Below are 19,810 nucleotides of genomic sequence, written 5' to 3'. Positions count from 1 at the left end.
TGGAGGTGAACTGAAGACAAACTCCTCAGGTTGGCCGATGCATCCGATCTCCCGTCGCCCTCGACCTCTCCAACTCGCCGGATCCTGTTAGTGACGCCAGGATCCATTCTGATCACATAGTTTGATAAGCTACTTGGTTACAGGACAGACAGCAGACTGGACAGCAGGCACATGAGTCTTCACCAAGAGTCAGAAGAGATAAAAGAACAATTCAATGACTTCATTGTAATGTTAAGGCCAACGACTTCCTTGTAATGTTAAGGCTAGAGAACCTGCTTCAGAAGTCTCTTTCATGAGCTAATGCATCACACAAGGATCTTAATACTGCTATGCAATGATTCCACTAATAATCATAGTAACCTTAAAGTTTCCCACTACAAGCTCCACCATAAGCAAACTAAGCAGCCGCTTAGGGCCCCAAGGCCACTAAGGGGCCCCCTCAGTGGAGCTGATTTTTTTTTTTAAGTAATAATTTATATGTCATCATGATAGCAAAAACACACAATTTCAATATGAAGTGATTTGTTTTTACAAAAATATGTAGTTGAAAAAAAAGTATATATATATATATATATATATATATATATATATATATATATATATATATATATATATATATATATATATGTAGGAATCATTATTTTATGGATAAAAAAATAAATTGTTCTTGGGTCCCCCTGATGGCCGCGGTCGGGACTGCACGCTTCACCGGTAATTTGTAATTTGAGCTGCCGTGGAGAGAGCAGAGCTTCCAAAACTCCGGTCAGAAGTTTAGTAAGCAAAACAATGTCTCGAAAAGGACTTATTCTTCAGGGAGGGAGAAAAGATAGAGGAAGAATAGAAAAAAGACAAAATAAAGGTTTGTTTTAATGTGCCTCGGTAATGTAAAGTAATGTAAAAGATTAGTAAAGCTGCCAACAGAAAATTAGCTTGATAGCGACCTGGAACGGTCCAGTTCAACAGCCAAACATTTATGCTAGTGTTGGTGTGAAACTGAGTTTTAACTTTTGTTATGTCTCGTTATTGCATGAAAAGGACAGCAGGGGGAGCTCTGACTATGTATGTGAGATGTTGTGAGAAGAAGAAGAAGAAAGTAAATAGAGAACTGAAGCTGAGCTAAGTCTGATGCCTGCTTATTCCACTATTTCTACATAGCACACCACAACAACTTTAAATGAGTTGATTCTCCTGCTTGGCTCTGTATATTTCTGAGTTATTTTTGGCTTCAAAACACCACATAAACGTCTAAGTTATGTGAAACGTCTTTTAAAAATCATTTGAAGGCTCAGAATCAGTCCAGTACCAGTACCAGTCCACATTCTCAGGGGAGAAAGACTCACCTGGTATAAATAAATTATTTAGCTATTGGAGTTACACTTAAGAGAAATTAGTTTAATCAAATAATGCCATGAATATGTGTGATTGCAGTTTTCTGGCCGATCCCTGGTTACCGATCTTTAAAAAGCCTGACCTGCCAAATTTTTTGTCTGAAATGTTGCTAAATATAGCAAGAAAGTCGGTGAGTTGGCAACAGCGGGGTGAATACTGTTAACTGCAAACGTTCAGACCTGACCTGGTGGGCCGGTCTGTCAGTCCTCACTGCAGAGCAGAAGAGGACAGAGGCTGATCTTTAAACCTTTGCTGACAAAGATTAGATTTGGGGATAAGTTGGGCTTTGTAGTGATTTGGCTTTTTTGTGTGTTTATTTAGGTTTCTGTGTTCTGTTGAGTCTCTGTGTTTTCCCGTCTACCTTTTGTTTGTCCCCAGCTGTTCCGTGTTTCTCCCGATTGTCTCCCTGTGTTTAAACCCACCTGTGTTCCTTGTCGGGTCCTTGTCTTGATACATCTAGTCTGCCGTCAATCAATCAATCAATCAATCAATCAATCAATCAATCAATCAATCAATCAATCAATCAATCAATCAATCAATCAATCAATCAATCAATCAATCAATCAATCAAATTTTATTTGTTTAGCACATTTCAGCAGCAAGGCATTTCAAAGTGCTTTACGTAATTAAAATAAAAACAGCATGTGATATTAAATAAACAGTGAGAAAGAGATAAAAAAAAAGGATAAAAACATTAAAACCCACACCCCTTTAGGACTTCAGTTAAACGTCGTTTAACTGGGACGTTTTCCGGGGGCCTTTACATCATTAAAACGTAGAAAAGAAAAAGAAATTAAAAACATTAAAGACATAAAAACATGGAAGACATCAAAACCCGCACTCTAACCCTAATTTAGCCAAAAGCAACTCTAAACAGGTGGGTTTTAAGTTGAGATTTAAAGGCACCCAGTGTTTCAGCTGGTTTACAGTTTTCTGGACGTTTGTTCCAAATCTATGGTGCATAGAAACTGAATGCTGCTTCTCCTCGTCTGGTTCTGGTTCTGGGGATGCAGAGCAGAACCAGAACCAGAAGATCTGAGGGGTCTAGACGGTTGGTACAACAATAACAGATCTTTAAGGTATTGTGGTGCTAAAACGTTCAGTGATTTATAAACTAACATCAGTATTTTAAAGTCTATTCTCTGAGCTACAGGGAGCCAGTGTAGGGACTTTAAAACTGGTGTTATGTGCTCTATCTTCCTGGTTTTAGTCAGAATGCGAGCAGCAGCGTTCTGGATCAGCTGCAGCTGTTTGATTGATTTATTAGTCAGACCTGTGAAGACGCTGTTGCGGTAATCAATGCGGCTAAGTCCTCTAATCCTAGAGATGTTCTTCAGGTGATAGAAGGCCGACTTTGTGACCGTCTTAATGTGGCTCTGAAGGTTCAGGACAGAGTCCATCACTACTCCCAGGTTTCGGGCTGATCGCTGGTTTTTAAGACTGTCATTAGTTTTGTCTTACCAATTGCTACCAGTTTTGAGCCTTAGCCTGCTTCTCTTTCTGTGTTGCCTCACCTTTAACCAAAGATAGTGTCTAAAAGGCAGCTCGTGGGTATTTTTAATCATTTTTCATTTTTAATGAAAGAAAGTAACTAAAAGGCAGATAGTGGGTATTTTTAATTATTTTTCACCTCCAAGAGAGAAAGTAAAGAAAGTAACTATCAGAAGGTAGTGGTGTTTTTGTTCTTTTTTCGCACCTAAAGAAACAAAGTAACTATCCAAGGGAAGAAAATTGGTGGTACTGTAAGATTATGTCTGTCAAAAATGGGAATTGATTTTAAGGAACTTGTTTAGTTATTACAGCATACAGAATACTAGTACTGTGTTGTAATTAGGCGCTACCATCACAAGGTGATGGATATGGACTTTTGGATAAATTATTTTTGCATTTCTTGTCATTAATAAAGGATGAAATCTTCAATGGGATTCCTTGTGAAATATGATAAATGATTTTCTTAACTGCTTTGTGGTCATTTTTTTTTAGAGGGTGTGCATAAGACTGACATGACACTGTCATAAACATGACATAACATCTGTCATGAACATAAAGAAGTCTTTATGAATGTTTGACAGTTGTAATTCGGTTAATAATGACACATTTAATGCAAAGTTGCTGTAAAAGTCGCATTAAAAGTCAATTAAAAGTGCCAACTTTGCATTGATTTCGTAAATTATGATAATTTAATGCCAAGTTGGCATTTTACCCCAATCCCATGACCATTATATTTATTAACAATGCTAATGTATTAGAGGTTGCACCAACGACTAGTCGATTCTTTATTCTGCAATGACTTTTACAGGCGATTAGTCCACTACTTGCAATCACGTGACAAAAATCTTTTTTCCAAGAAAATGAAAGATCAACTATGTGAGTTTCTCAGACAGCTCGTATTGTATAAAAATGTAAATAATTCATCAAAGAGAAACTGCAGACTTTAGCAAAAGCTACCGGAATAGGGGCGCTGCGTACACTCTAAGAAATAAATTTACAGTAAATTTACAGTAACATTCTGGCAGCTATAGATGCCAGAAGTTTACTGTAAATGCACAGTAGCTGTACTGTAATTAATCTTGACAGCAGATTACAGTCAATGCAAGTGTAACCTGGTTGTAATTCTCTTTTGTTATAATTACACAAAATGTCTTTTTTTTTATTATTTGTCTTGTTCTTTATCTTACTGAAACACCTCTGTCATTGTTTTAACCGTGTTACTTCAAGGTAGGAAGCCCCTCCTTTTTATTTCTTCTTCTGTGGTATTGTCTTGTTTGCGCTCCTTAGCCCCTCCCCTTTTGTCATGTTGTCCTGCGGGAGAGGTGTGTGCTTTTCATTTTTCCATCTAAATACATTCAGTTTATTTATAGATCTATTAAGTTAATTTTTGTTATATACTTTTGTTTTGTGCAGGACTTGGAGCGGGCAGCCTTTAACATGGTTGTTTTGTCTTTGTATTCTCGTCAGGTATGTTGTACAAAAATGTCTATTTAGCTTTTTTGTAAGTTGTGAGAGGTGTCATGTTGTCCTGCGGGAGAGGACTTGGAGCGGGCAGCCTTTAACACGGTTGTTTTGTCTTTGTATTCTCGTCAGAAATAAACCGAGAATCATCTGTTCGAAAGATAAACTGTGTCACGGTCCATTCACTTGATAACCAGCACAACGCAGAAAAGGATCCGGTTACACAAGTACGGTATAGATACTGTGAAAGAACGGTAAACTTCTCGCGTCTATAGCTGCCAGTAGTTTACCGTTTTTTAAAAGAACGGTAAAATACTGGCGTCTATAGCTGCCAGTAGTTTACCGTTTTTTAAAAGAACGGTAAAATACTGGCGTCTATAGCTGCCAGTAGTTTACCGTTTTTTAAAAGAACGGTAAAATACTGGCGTCTATAGCTGCCAGTAGTTTACCGTTTTTTAAAAGAACGGTAAAATACTGGCGTTTATAGCTGCCAGTAGTTTACCGTTCTTTCGAAAGAACGGTAATCTACCGTTTTTCTGACAGAACGATAAAAAAAATGCTGGTACGTTCTTTCAGAAAAACGGTAAAAAAAATTTTTTTTAAAAAGCTGACATCTGTAGATACCAGTATTTTACTGGACATTTACCTTTTCAATCCTGTAATTACCTTTTAAAGTGTTAAATACTGTAATGACGCCAACACACCGCAGATGTAGCACCACCAACAGGATTTATGAGAAATAAGAGCGAGCTGCTATTCCTTAGGTTGCAGCTGTGGCTCTAACAAACAACTAAATAGCTCCACTGCTAACACACACTGAACTCTCCGCTCTTCCGGTGTTCTGTCAGATCAGCATCGGTCCTGGTCCTCCCGCTCCCCTGATCCGTCGCCCACATGTAGGTCCATCACATGTGAGTGGAAGTCAGCAGTCAGACAGGGGAAACCCTTAACACTCTACACATAACAGTGATTACAATTCAACTTATAACAAATACACACAACCATATGGACCCCAGCAGAACTAAAATACAGAATCGTTAAAATACTACGGTGGTCGACAGGTGCAAACGCGCAGCAAACAAAAAAGAGATGCAAACAAATATATAAAAATAAGTGTTACAGACCACTAGAGCTTTGTGTCCGAATTCAGGGTCTGCATCCTTTCAAGCTCATTCTTTCATGGGCTTGAGAAACGACCCGGTCTACGGAAGAGGGGTCCTGTGAAGGCAGAGAGCATTGCAGAGAAGCTGTAGCCTTCAGCTAGCTGCCTAGCCTCCACCTCGGCGTTATGCTGCTTAGCAGCCGTGACACAACATGACGTAAACAATGTTTGTAGGCGAGAATGTAGATATATAAATCTCACATTTCTGCTCAGTTCATCAGTGCATCACCTAATTGCAATATCTGTTCGACGTTTTCGGTGACGTCTGCTCCCGCTGTATTAACACGCAGCTCCCCTCGCCTGCTGCCAGCTGGTCCAGGTTTAGCATACCACGGGAGAACACCTGACTCATTTGGACTTTCCCAAATGACAGTTAAATACAGATATTAAGTCAGGTAACATCTAGTTGGAATATTTTGGTTTACTAAAATATTTCATTTATTCTTGAGCAAATCGGTTTGACTGATTAAAGTTAAGCCTAAAAACATAATAGTTTTATTAAACTATTATGTTTAATAAAACTATTATTAAACATAATAGTTTAATAACTATTATGTTATTAAACATAATAACATAATAGTTTAATAATAACTATTAAACATAATAGTTATTATACATTTGGAGTGTATTTGAAAATGAATTCTTTGCTTACATTCCTTGTGTAAATGAGGCTTGAAATGTTTGGGAATTAACGCGAAGAACTGGAACGCCCTCTGCACCAACGCGCATACATTCGTCCAAGCACTGACTTCATTCGAATCAAAGGTGGCTTGGAGGTTCATTCGGATCAATGCGGAGTGTGTGTGTTTGATCAGCCGCAGTTTTTTCGATCCACCCACTCTATGGATCAACCCAATCATTGGGTGAGTGAAGACTCACCCCATAGAGTGAGTCTTCACTCCTGGCACACAGAACACAATGTAGACGGACGCATTAAAATGCCGTCCAGCGTGTTTCTGCACATAACTTATCACCAATGACTTCTCACGCTCTGCACAAAGTAAATTATTCTTGTGTGTGTCAAAGTATCAGGACTGCATGTATGCACACCAGAACTGGGTCAAAGAGTATCTGCAAGTAGTTTTAGCCATTGAAGTATTGAGGCAGTGTTTTGCAAAAACAAAACAAAGATTTAGGAGTTGGATAATTTGTTTGATAGCTTTATACATTTAAATGTGACATAAAAGCAAAAACAGAATAAAATATTAGAACTGTAAAGATTTTTTCACATCATCCCATCTATGCAAGTCATACTGGCTGTTTACCTTGCTAATGTTTTGCCCTTGAGATAAGAGAACAATACTGGAATCCAACCAGCCTTAAACTAAGCAGTGATTCAGGTTTATAGCATTCAAAGACAATTAACCACAACCCATAAGACAGAACAATTTTATGTCTTTCATAGTGCATTTTTTTCTCTACTGAAGGAACTGAATAATTGTCAGATGTTTGGAAAGAGAAGTGAACAGTATTCAGTCGGTTGCAGTTTGGCACTTTACCACAAGATATCGCTAATCAAAAGTAAATTTAATGCAATTTGAAAGTTACATGTAAGTAGAATCTCTTGCTAGTTTAAACTATACTTTAATATTATATCAATTACAAATGATCACTTTTATAAAACAGCCTTAGTTTAACAGGAACTTTAGTCCTTTCTTATTGCAATTGAGTACTTAGTGCTTAAAAAGGAATTAGGAGGTACTATCCAGTAACATTTTCACTGAATTCAGCTTTCTCCTTACATTTTGTATTATGTTCAGCCTAATCAAACCACAAAACTACAATAAAATTAGCCCCAAACCTTCAGACAGCACATTTGCCCTGCTGCAATGTGTAATTTAAGGGATTATTTTTAAGGCCATCCACAACATTTTATATCGGAAAAAGAATTACGATGTGTTAAATTCCATATTAGGACAAAGAAGCGGGCTTGTGGACCCAAACCACAGATGCACTGTAAACCACAGCTTCTGAAAACACAGCATTTCAGTTTACAAGTCTATTTGACTGTAGATTTACAAAGCAAAGGCTAAAATTTGTGTTGTTAATAGCAACTGAGTCGATCACAGTAAAAGGCCTGTAAAAAAAGTTGGCACAGCATCACATTAAAATTTTTTGCAATCATTTTTGCCTCACTGTTCACCGTCTTAAAGAAAACGCGTCTAGCTGAGAGAGATTAATAAAACCATTCAGCAGATACAATTTAACCCAGGTCTGTTATAAGCAATCTGTTAGTTTTTTTAAAAGAATAAATAATTATGTTATTATACGAACATAAACTGTATGTTTCATGAAGTGCTTCCTGCAGCTATGAAGAAACATCACAAAAAACTGTGAGATTTGCAGCTTTTGTTAAAAAATACAGACAAATGTATATGTTTTTGACAGATCATGAACTTGATTTATTGCTTTGGCTGGTCTTTATGTTGATTCTTCTCACCATCATTCAACAATTGATATGAATCAAGAAATATTTATTAAAAAAGTAAAACAGCAAATGATTCATGAGGCCTAAATAATTTCTTTTCACATGGCTTTTTTCTGGGAAATTATTTTTGATGATAAATACAGAAACAACCATAAAAATCAAAACAACAACAATAATGATAGTAATGTTAACAATAAAATAATATTTAGTGCAAAGTAGCCTACAAATTCTTTGATGGGGCGGTGAGGGACCTGGATAATGGACAGGTGGCACTGGCCCGAATAAGGTTGAGAAACACTGCTGTACACTGTACCTGTGGTTTATATATTCAATTAGCCATGATAGAGTCACATAATAGTATTTATAGTCATGCTTGTTTATGTCGCTTTGTAAAATTGGAGGGTTGCTAAAAACATCAGTGCCCCTAGGCTGTGATGATCTTTAAAGTTTTGTTTATGAACCCCGTCTGAATACACCGATTGCAGCTAGGTCCTTTACTTAAATTAAAAACAAACTTGCATCAGCACAGGAAAAGTTCTTTCCTCCTGTTTATGTTATTTATTGCAATTGCAAGCCACATGAAGAGAAATAAAGAGCTGAGAACCTGATCTGTGAACAGACAGAGACCAAAGCTGAGGAGCAGCCTGGGGTATCCAATGATGATACCCGAGATCCAGGAAGAGACTGTGATAGTGCTTGATCTTGTTCCTGTTTCTCATCCTGTTGTCCCATCCTCCCAGTCTTTTCAGAAGAAGAAAAGACCCAGAAGCACCTCTCCAGCTTCCTCTCTTCCCACTCCGTCATCTGTCTCCCCCCATAGATCAGCAACACCTGCAATCATGTCATCTGCTGCCCAAGCCATCTCCTTAAGTCAGGGTACACATTTTCTTACACCCTTGTCCCTAGTGTGGTCAGGAGGGCTGCTGGTGCCTATCTCCAGTGGACATTTGGGGCGAGAGGCGGGGTACACCTAGGACAGGTTGCCAGTCTGTCGCAGGGCAACACAGAGACAGACAGGACACATAACCATGCACACACACACACTCACATTTAGCGAAAATTTGGAGAGACCAATTAACCTGACAGTCATGTTTTTGGACAATGGGAGGAAGCAGGAGTACCCGGAGAAAACCTACCATGCACAGGGTAACATGCAAACTCCATACAGAAAGATCCCAGGCCCGGAATCGAACCCAGAAGAAAACCTAACTAAAGACTTAAGGAGTCCAGCACTAAAATGTCAAAATTCTCAGAAACAGAAAACCTATATAGACCATTTATAAGCAAAGAAAACTTGTTTTGGGCTTAGTTTCCATTTCTGTGGCCATTGTAAAGTGGTTAAAATTAATATCAACCTCTGACCTAATTTGAGAAAACGTGTAAATCCATGTAAAGAAGAGTAAAGTTTAGAAGGATTATAAAATATGAAAGTCACCACACAAGTTTTCAGTTTTCTAGTGTACACGCTTTGACTTTATTTCTTATTTTGTTTTTAGAATTGTTTTTTTTTTTCCCTTTTCTTGTTATTTAGGTTGGCGGAAATGTAGTAGACAGAAGGTGTTCCTGTTTTAATTACTGACCTACCAGACTACTTTTCTTCTTTTCTATTTATCTTTATTTTTTATGAGGATAAAAAGGGGCATTACAACAGGAATCAGTAGTACTTATACCACATAAGTCACAACATCTTCGGGCGAAACAAATTCACACAAAAAGTCAGCATTTGCACAGAAACATAGAAATAGAACTCCAAATATCATAATTAGACCGTTTATCAGCAAAGTAATGTTGATTTGGGGATTATTTGGACTTTTCAAAGATAGCCTATGATTCAACACTTATTGTTCTTCAATAATGTGTGAAAACTGCTTCAACGCTTAAGCATTTTAGAAACTTTATGGATTTGCTTTCTGATGATTGCTTTAATTAATTAATTTCTCATTTGTTTTATGTTCTGTCTAGGAAAAAGATTAAGTAAAAATTTATTGGTTGCCATGCTCTGCTTGGTGAGAAGTGTTTTTTTTTGTTGTTGTTGCACTTACAAATATTTTGCTATTTCTGGGGGAAACAAAATGGAAAATCAACTTTTTCATTAGATGTATATCATGTTATAATGTTATCAAACTTTTTGTGACTTTTCTGACTCTAGCTGAGATAACGCCTGACAAAGCATACCTCCCTCGTACCTCCCCGATGCAACCCCTTAAGACTAGTGGCAGCAGCAATTAGCAAACACCTAGTGGAACACCCCGTCTGCTGAGCTCATGTTAGGGATTGCTTCTCAGTCCAAGGCTACTAAGAATGGCTGTAAATACTTAATGGAGGAGTGATGTTGAGGTGACATTCTGAAGGCAGAGTGTCAGAAGAGCAGGCGCTTCTTAAAGAGACAGAGACCCATTTTAAAGGGGGTTTATTTGTATCTCCAGTAGCCATTGCCTTAAACGTGGCTACTCTTCCTGAGGTCCACAATTTAAAGTGTGTAAATGGCAAAGTGACATTTCAAGTCATGTTTGATATGTGCAACACTTTTTATAACAACTGAAGGTTGTTACAGTTACTTGATTGTATTATGAAAAGGCACTATGTTTCTAGAAAATATTTAACTGTGCCTTTTATAATTCATATAAGGTGGAAATTAAATCTGAAACTCACTTTTTTCTGTTTTGATTTTTAGACTTTTCTAAGAAACTGAAGCACTATGAGAAAATTTCATTGTTTGTGTAGTGGTAAAAATGACTGTGCAGTCAGTTTATCAATATAATCTAAGTCAAGATAATATTGTATCTTTGGGACAAGACAAGTACTAGCTGGCATTTGGGTGGAAAATACTTTGGCTACATAACCTCGTTTTTAAAGTCAGGTATACGTCTTAGAAAGAGATTTGTGAATCTTATAGCTTAAAAAATCCACATTCTGATTTTATTGTTCTTCTTTTCTAGCGGACAAATCTGGGATGATACGTGGGAACCTGCAAGTAAATCCTCTAATGTTGCTGTCCTTCCAGGATGTTGCTTTTTCTTTTTTGTATTACAAAGTATTAATTTCCTTTTTGTTTTTCTGCAGTTTGACCATTTTACAAAGTTTTCTGTGTAATATTGTTTTCTGCCATTGACTGTTTGTAATACAGTTTTTATATAAGTTTATGTTGGGCTGTTTTTTGAAACATTTTTGTAAAAGACTAAGTGAGGCTGATTGAGTCACTGCATCAGGCCAGGTATTGTGTCTCTATCAAGGCTTGAAATTTAGAACATAATGTTTGTAGCTTTTGTTCAGTAAATGTCTTAAAAACTTTAAACATGGTATTGTACACATTTTTTGAGCGTTTTTAATGTTGATGTGGACGTACAAAGTAAAGTCTATTAAAAAACGGCGCAAGAGGAAAGTAGAGGGGCTCCAAAGACGAGGAGAGTGGGGGAGATGAACTGAAGTCAGCTGCTGTCATGGTTTCCGATGCAGAAAATGTCATTATGGCATCAGATTTGTCTGCGCTCCTCTCGGCCTCCTTATGGGGATACAGGAACAGGCTGACCATTTGCTGCCACCATGTGACAACTGCAACCCTCTGCTCAACTTAATAAAGCATCTCATGGACTCTTGAAAGATTGTGTTGTTATCACGACTCAATTGATTCATTCCACTGCAGTTTTTCTGCAGGCCAGAAAAACTGGGATAATTTTGTGTGAGGCTGCACAGTGGTGCAGTTGATAGAGCTGTTGGCTTGCAGCACGACGGTTCTGGGTTCGATTCCTGGACCCGGTCTTTCTGCATGGAGTTTGCATGTTCTCCCTACGCATGCACCTTTACTCCAGTTTCTTCCCACCGTCCAAGAACATGACTGTCAGGTTAATTGGTCTGTCTAAATTCTCCCTAGGTGTGTGTGCATGGCTGTTTGTCCTGTGTGTCTCTGTATTGCCCTGCAACCTGTCCAGGGTGACCCCCGCCTATCACCTGGAACGATAGCTGGAGATAGGCACCAGTAACCCTCCTGACCCCAATGAGGGACAAGAGTGTACAGAAAATGGATGGATGGAATTTTGTGTGAAAGTTAAATGTACTTTTTAATTCTGAATTATTAGAATTTTTTTCCCCTCCTCATTTTTCTTTTGACCTAATCCATTTTGGGCGTGAATAAAAGTTATTTTTATGCAGCACTAGATTACTGCCTGGCGTGTTTGTTAATGTTGTGACAGTTGAATATGCTTGTGGGATAATCACTGTCAGAAAGCCAGTGTCAGAAAGTCAAATCTCACAAACACAGGACTGATATTTGTGCGGTTGCTTTTTCAGGCTTGCTCAAACAGATGCTGGGGGAAGAAAGTCGATGCCTCTTGAGGTGGTACAGCTTGTTCATCACGCGCAGACCTAAAAAAAGTTCACCCAAGATTTTAATCAGCAGATCCTTTAAAAGATAGAAGGGTTTTTGTGAATCCATAGACATGGTTTGTGTGGTTTTTTTTTTTATTTAACCACAAACTGGTTCCTTTTTCTTTTCTTTTTTTTAACAAGGCTCTTATATTTTAACACAAGTGAATAAAAATTTTCACAGGAAGCAGCGGTTGGACAGGGTGCGCCTCCAGTGACCTTCCTGTGTGAAACATGATTTGAAAACAGGACATTCCAGGAGTCAAAATAAAGTAAAATGGTGTGAAACGCAAAATATTACAGCAATTCATGTGAATCTTGTCTTACTATTTAATGTCTTTTTTTTCTTTAGGTAGTTACTTTGATCATAATCACTTTTCCTGTTTCTATCAGCAATATAAACCTGCCTACAGGTGTATAGGTTCCTAAGGCTCAAATAAGGTATACAAATAAGAAACCTATCACGGACGTCCTGTGAATAAATCTGCAACAACTCTTGAGCTATCAATAAACTAGTAAAGCAAAAAATAGAGGAAGGTTTCTGACAACTTGTTGAATCAATGCCATAAAGAAAAGAGATATAAAGGTCTGAAAGTATTAGTGGTACTTTCAGCCTGGTATTAGCAGAGAGTGCCTATTAAAGAGGCCGGTAACTGAGCTGCAGTGAGGTCTAGGTGGCAGCAAATAATTTCTGACCTGGAAAAGGAATAATTACACCTGTAGCCCAAAGAAGATGCCTTAAGAGGTAGGTAAGATATGAATTACTGTCCCTTTAACTGAGCGTTGCAGATTCCCATGAGAATAATAAGAAAACATACCAAATAATTTCAATACAAAATCTCAAATGTTAGTGAAATTTAATGACATAGAATAAGAAAACATGCAAAAAGTAAAAGCTTCAAACTTTATTTGAGCAATTCAACAAACCCTACTAGTATTACACCAACATTACGTAACATCTCCAGGACTCGTTTAAGTAAAAAGCAACAATTTCTAATGCATGTTTTACAACATCACCTCACTACAGCGGACAAACACTTTCAAATGAGCGACGGAAGGAAACGGAGAGATGAGGTGATTTTAACAAATGAGACACCAGGATAACTTTGTTCCAAAATACAGAAGGAAAATGTTGATGTATTCGGACAAGGACTGAAAATTCAGGACAGAGTAATCAGTTGTTTTCTTGATTAAAAATTGATCAAACTCAAATTAAATAAAAACAAAAACATGCTGTGCAGATGAATTCTGACATAAACACTTTATGTGGAGAGACTCAAGAGCCCAAAATCAAAAGGCATCTGAGGACAAATTGTTTCAAAAACTGTTCTCAGTCAACAAAAAGAATCATTTTGTGTGAGAGGGAAGAGAGGGGGGGGGACAAAATTATGCCTGCTGGGGCCTGGCAACAAAATTGCACCCTGCGGTCTTTCCACCCCTGCGTCAAGGAAAATACACTACTTCCTGCTTATAACCCTGGGGTCAAAGCCTGAGCCAAGCCAGATTCCCCCTGACGACTTGTCTGGTTGGTAGACGGTGCAGCAGTGAGTGTTGATGCCCGCGGGAGACAGGACTGTGGATCCCTGCCTGCAGTCTGACCATCTCCAGCGGCCTCAGAAGTTGATAAGGGTACGCCTTAATCATGTTTGCCCTTGCTTTTAGGCGAGCCTTCGTTCCAGGCGACGTAAACAAACAGAGCCAAGACCACGTGCACGGCGAGCACGGCTACGATGGCTGCATAGAAGTAGCTGTCAGAGCTCGACATCTTCATCGAACCTGAGAGGAGGAGACAGTGGATTAATGCTAAAAATGTCTTGGTGATCTTACTTCATTACAAAGAATGCATACATGCATAACATGTTAAAAAGTTATGGCCAAAAGTCTAAAAATGTCATGGTTTTCTTTCTTCAAAATTCCTGAACAGGAAACTTCAGCATGGAGATTAGTGCGAAACAACAGATTGAAGTGGGTAAATAAAAGAAAACATCTGTATAATCTTGTTTGTTCAATAAGAATTTTTATTGTTTCTTGCAAATTAGAAAAGTCTGTTCAGAAATGCAGCTCTGCCCTGGTGTTTGGATCAGTTTCAAAATTCCCCCCAAAGTTATTCTGACTTTAGCCTTAAATCTGGAACTTCAAATGGTTTTCTGAGGTTTAGAAAAACCTCATTCAGAGAAAAGTCAATTGATCTTCATTAGCAGATGTCAAAAAGAAAAGAAGTGAGAAACATAGGGTTCTACTGTATATGTCATTTCTACAGTCAAATTTTATTTTAAATGAGCATAGCCCTGTTTAAAGCCCTTGTGGAAAATGAAAAGTGATGCAGACTCAGGGAGCACTTTCTTTTCTTTTTTTGTGCTGAAGTCCCTTCTTAGGGACTTAGATGGATACCAAACTCAGATTCTTTTAGTTTTTATTGCTTGCTCTCATTCATTTTATTTACCTCATTGCTGTTTTAGGTGTCACTACCTGCATTTATGCTGTTATTCTGCAATTCCAAAATGCTTAATAAATTAATATATTAGGGTGCATAACAGTTGAAACCAGACATTTACATTCACTGTAGAAAAAGGGAACCTTTTTGTTCTCACTGACATTAAATCCTGTTTGTTAGAATGATCAAAAGCATTTATATTTGGTGAATTATACGTTTGTTTTTATTTCTGCTTTCCTTAAAGCATGGGTGTCAAACTCCAGTCCTGAAGGGCCGCTGTCCTGCAGTTTTTAGATGTGCCACAGGTACAAAACACCTGAATCAAATGGCTTAATTACCTCCTCAGTTCTCCAGAGCCTTGCTAATGACCTAATTATTCTATTCAGGTGTGGTGCAGCAGAGGCACTTCTAAAAGTTGCAGGACACTGGCCCTCGAGGACTGGAGTTTGACACCCCTGCCTTAAAGTAAAAGTTTGCATCCTCTTTTTAGCTGTTCAGTGCAGGTCAAACATTGCGGGCGTCCTTTCACTGGCTTGGTTTGCTGAAATTTTGGCGCATCAATCCTGACAAAACGGGTAGAACTGAGTCGGATCCGCAGGCTGTTTCGGTCACACACTAATGACCACATCTGCTGGAGGTAGGCAGCAGAACCCCTGGCGACCCCACGAGGACAAGCATGTTTAGATGACGGACGGAGAATCCATCACACCCTGAATGGCCTGAATGTGTTTGTATCTATATGTAATTGTTTAAAAACATTAATGTGACATCTTCAGGCATTTAAAACAATTGTATCCAAGGATAAACCAGGCTTGTGGTGGTCCGCAATTATCTTGTCGGTGTTGGTTTGATTTTTATCCATGACGCCACATAATGATGAAGTACGTTTAAGGTGTTACCACCATTGCACAGTCTCTTGTTCTTAACTTGCTGCTAATAGTTGCTGAATTTTCCTACTGTGGGACAATAAAGCACATTCTTATTCTATTCTAAAATATATCCAGAGATGTATTTCTCTTAAACTCAAAATGTTGTTCAGTCAAAAGCTTAAAGTGCAATGGCTTCATTACCTGGGCTTTTCTGGCTTATTTAAAAGTATAGTATATAAAGTTCAGATTGTTGAGAAAGCAACAAAAAGTTGCGCTCTAATTGTGCTGACACTTAGCAAATAGAGATCATTTTGATGATCATAACTGACCTAAAACAAGAAAGATTTAATCTGGTGGAATATCAGGCAGTGAGAAAAAACTATGCCTTTTTATTCAGTGTATGAAAACAGTTGGTATAAACTGAAGCTGCCTGGGTATTAAAAGATATAAGAGCGTAGAAAATGGTTCACGCAACATTTCCAAAAATGTCAAATATACTTAAATATAAATATCTGAAGATTCAAGCTATTTATTAGCAGTACTTACTGTCTATTGTGTCTTATTTCATCTAGATTACGCCACTGCTGCATCATAGAAGTTACTTTTATATGCATTAAAGTAACACAGTAATACTGTGTGTGGATTCATGGAAAGGGCCTACCCCAAAAAGCCATCAAATAACATGCAAAAAGACAGTCTGCAGAAGTCTCGTCGTTTCTATCCAAATTGCTGAATAATACACAAACTGAACACAGAAAAAGTGGTGACAAACTAATGAATTTTACCCTCAAAGATGTAAGCCTTGGTTGCGAAATACAATCCAATGGGCAGCGTCACCATGAGGATCGTGAAGAACAGCAGAGTCTTCAGGGCAGAGACCAAGGAGCCTTCATTTCTGCAGGGGCAAAAGTTCACATTATCCAACAGAAGCGAACACAGCCGAGCTACTGTTAGATTTAACACCGCTGCTATTGATGTGGCTTTGTCCTTCGGCCATGGATAACAATGCGGTGCAGGATTTACGACATATCTAACAGGGAGCTCGGCTACGCACATCCCCCCTGCTGCCTGTCTGTTCAGGCTGCTTCCTCACCCTCTAAAATACGGTGGAGGTCCAGCAGACGAGTCTGACGATGCTCGGACTGAGCCGTCCATCTCTGCGTCGATGAGAGGAGAGAAAAGGGTGGAAACGGGGGAGAATTTAAGCCTTTCCTTGGTGTTTTACTCTCGTTCGTGTTGTTATGAATCCCCTTCTTCCGGAATAAGTCACGAGACCGTGACGTCGCTTAGATTTTGTCGTCAACAAGTCTCGCGATGTCAGACTCTCCTTATGAAGACATAAAATCTGTGAATGAGCGCAAATTTATGATTCTGGCCTACGGTATGGCACAGTTCCTAGAATAAGAAGAGTGCAGCTAATATGTTCTGACATTTTCTTTTAAATTTCACCAGGAAACTTCCTGTATACTTTATATCTAGAATCTGGAGAATAAGGCTTTTCATTCTTCTTACAATTGAAAGACACGCAACAACGTTCATCATCTTGAAATAAAAAGCTGGACCTGAATTTGTTTACAGACTTTGATCTTTCACCAAATGGGCAAAATGTATGCAAAAATATCAGACAGTAATATTTGTCTGATATCACTGTCTGATATCATATCAATTTATTGCTTTTAATTTGATATGAATTTAGTATTTTGTAAAATGTCTGTAGAAAATTCAAAGTATACACAGAACTATGAACATACAATCAAGGTCACATGAAACTACTTAAAAGTAAAAGAACAAATACGTGGATGAAGCTACTCTGGTCAGAAAAAAACCTGATGTTGTTATTGCACTGTTTGATAGGATCAAATGGAATTTATGTGTGATTAAATTAAAATAACTTTTTTTGTAAGTTGGAGCTATATAAATGAATTGAATTAAATTTAATATAATTCATTTGAAAACCGTATTTATTAATATCTTACAAAAATTATCTTATCCAGAATAAAACTGAGATATTTTTGCCATTTTTTTAACGGAGAGCTTCGCAGACTCCAGCTTCCTAGAAATTTAATAGAGTATAACTCGATAAAGTATAACAACTTACATAGTTAGCTCCACTTTAATTTAGCAATTGAACATGTTTGTTGTCCTTGCATGCAGGAAAACACAAATGACACGTAAATCCCAAGAGCCAAGGTTTCTGGGCTAAAAATAAGCCAAATCATCATCCTTCCACAACTCTGACTTTTAGGATAAGATGTTTATGCTGGTGAAGTGTGTTTATTTTTCCTCAGACATGACTCTGGGCAATATAGGAAAAATGTCTCCACTTTTTTCCCCTGCTGTCCAAAGGAGTTTGTTTCAGGGGTCTTGCGGTTAGTTCATATGCAAATTTAAAAAGCAAGCTGGGATGCTGTTATTTTTAGACTAGAGAGTTTGTTTTTTTGTTGGTTTTATTATTAGGTGGGGGCTCCTGACTGACTTTCCAAACATGCCATAACTTGATATATATTTTTTCTCCATTTTAAATTCAAAGGACGTCAAATTTTATCTTTGTATCTAAGGATCTTCTCAGCCAGAGATATGCAGTATTTACAGACGTTTCTCCATCTCTTGAACATTTTCCCATTGTGTCAGGTCCCAGGTTTTTTTTTTTTTTTTTAAATAAAAGTTACATACTCCAGTCTTGTCAATGCACTGGTGCAGATTTGGTTTCCAGTCTGACAACAACCCTACACATTCAGTCCGAGTTAGATTAAAAATACCTTTCCAATCACTGTTGTCTCTTACCATTTAATCTTCCAAGCACCAGTGAAGTTGTCTGGTGTGTGACCTTGGAGGAGTTTAGCTTTCTGGCCCAATTGGCGAACAAAACTCAGACTTACTTGGAAATGACTTCATAACTTTTAACAGATTGATGAGCAGCACTGTAGCTGCTTAACAAAAATTACATATTGAAGCAATGGAAACAAATATACATATATGAGAAATATTCTGAAAATGTGACACAAACTAGAACTGAATGATAAAAGATTAACATTAGATCATCCTCATCAGAGAACATGCTAGTGCTCTTGCTCCACACGAATAACGAGTCCTTTCTTGCTGAGCCTCAGAAGTGAAGTCATTTAATCTGTTCCATGCAAGCTGTGCGCTTCGTGTCGGTGCGCCGGCTGCGTTTCAGGGCTGATGTCTCCCAAGCAGAGCCTCTCAGAGTGACCCTTTCTGCTCCAGTTGGCTTCACGCTCCGTGATCCGACGCTCAGCAGGTTGCCCAAAACACACTTAATTCGAAAAGACTCTTTAAAGGGGCCAACCAAACGCAGGAGGAACAATTCATTGGGGTGTGTTCAAAATAATCATTTTGCTTTGTGAAGCAATTTCACTTGTGTGTTAGTAATGGCAAAAAAAACAACAAAAAAACGCCCAGAACATCACAGGCTCTGGAGACAGGAAGGGCTGTCACGGTGAATCATATCATTCGTCAGCCATGTTGCTGGATGAACAAACAGGAACAATCCGAAAAATAATTTTCTGTTTCTGCCCATTTTGTTCTCAACGATGATGCACACTTTCAACCAAGGAGACACGGCTTTCAGCATTTAACATCGCTTTCCGTGTTTATTTGGGGTTTATAACTTAAATGCATCACGCCTCATTCACCTCCATTCATCATGAGTGGCAGGGTCGATTTTGACCTGCAAGAGAAGCAGCGCGGAGCGACTGAATGTCGACATGCAGCTCGCACAAAAGAAAGGGAAATGAGATGTTGGAAATGTAGTCCCTGACCTGCAGCTGTGCGACACACGGCTTTGTGTTTCACAGCCTGTTATTTATTTTTTCAAATAAAATCTCCTTTTGTTTTCTGTCTATCAGCTTCAGATGCCTATACTTTACTTTGTTTCTGTTACATTTCAGCTTTAATGCAGTCTTTCTTGGGTGGATTAGGCATTTACTACTCTGTTGATTGCTCTCACTCACATGAAATCAGTTTGGCTCTCTTTGTTTCAATAGTCCAATAAAGCCGCCAGTTCTGGTTATTTATGTTACTAAAAGCACAGTGATGTTTAATTTCCCTTGAAATTTAGCTAGAACCTCATTGTTTTCGCAGCACCACATAGAGAAAGATGTTTTTCCTGATGCAAAATTGTCATGTGTTTTTTTCTGATTTAATTTGGAGAGCCAATAAAATCCTTCCTTAAGGGATTTGGCTGTTTAAGA

General features: G+C 38.2%; 1 protein-coding gene and 1 long non-coding RNA gene across 3 annotated transcripts; one reads left to right on the top strand and one right to left on the bottom strand.

Moving 5' to 3' along the window:
* The first annotated feature begins 3,356 nt into the window (after positions 1-3,356).
* On the top strand, positions 3,357-12,085 carry LOC145553038 (uncharacterized). 2 transcript variants are annotated; one of them, XR_014089215.1, is made up of 4 exons: positions 3,357-4,347; positions 8,672-8,807; positions 9,894-9,937; positions 10,871-12,085. It is a non-coding gene; the product is annotated as an uncharacterized LOC145553038 (long non-coding RNA). The 2 variants fall into 2 exon arrangements; XR_014089214.1 differs by lacking the exon at positions 3,357-4,347 and having other exon boundaries at positions 8,344-8,807.
* Positions 12,086-13,178: 1,093 nt separating this feature from the next.
* Positions 13,179-16,882, bottom strand: vma21 (vacuolar ATPase assembly factor VMA21). Its single transcript, XM_008419911.3, has 3 exons — positions 16,690-16,882; positions 16,382-16,491; positions 13,179-14,069 (listed from the first exon to the last, which is right to left on the bottom strand). Exons 1-3 carry the CDS (start codon positions 16,749-16,751, stop codon positions 13,930-13,932), a joined length of 312 nt encoding a protein of 103 aa, XP_008418133.1. The 5' UTR covers positions 16,752-16,882; the 3' UTR covers positions 13,179-13,929.
* Between the last annotated feature and the right edge of the window lie 2,928 nt (positions 16,883-19,810).

The sequence above is a fragment of the Poecilia reticulata genome, chromosome 10 (genome assembly GCF_904066995.2).
Source record: "Poecilia reticulata chromosome 10, P_reticulata-male-v2, whole genome shotgun sequence".
NCBI classification, from domain to species: domain Eukaryota; kingdom Metazoa; phylum Chordata; class Actinopteri; order Cyprinodontiformes; family Poeciliidae; genus Poecilia; species Poecilia reticulata.
The sequence above is the reverse complement of the archived record's forward strand: the minus strand, read 5'-3'. Positions and strand labels throughout refer to the sequence as shown.

What these genes read in the sequence shown, in the direction of transcription:
- vma21 (XM_008419911.3), bottom strand. Translation starts at nt 16,751, where the DNA reads ATGGACGGCTCAGTCCGAGCATCGTCAGACTCGTCTGCTGGACCTCCA. An exon ending in CCTCCACCGTATTTTAGAGG is followed by an intron (nt 16,492 to 16,689) that starts GTGAGGAAGCAG and finishes TTGCCCCTGCAG; the next exon opens with AAATGAAGGCTCCTTGGTCT. An exon ending in CAAGGCTTACATCTTTGAGG is followed by an intron (nt 14,070 to 16,381) that starts GTAAAATTCATT and finishes TCCTCCTCTCAG; the next exon opens with GTTCGATGAAGATGTCGAGC.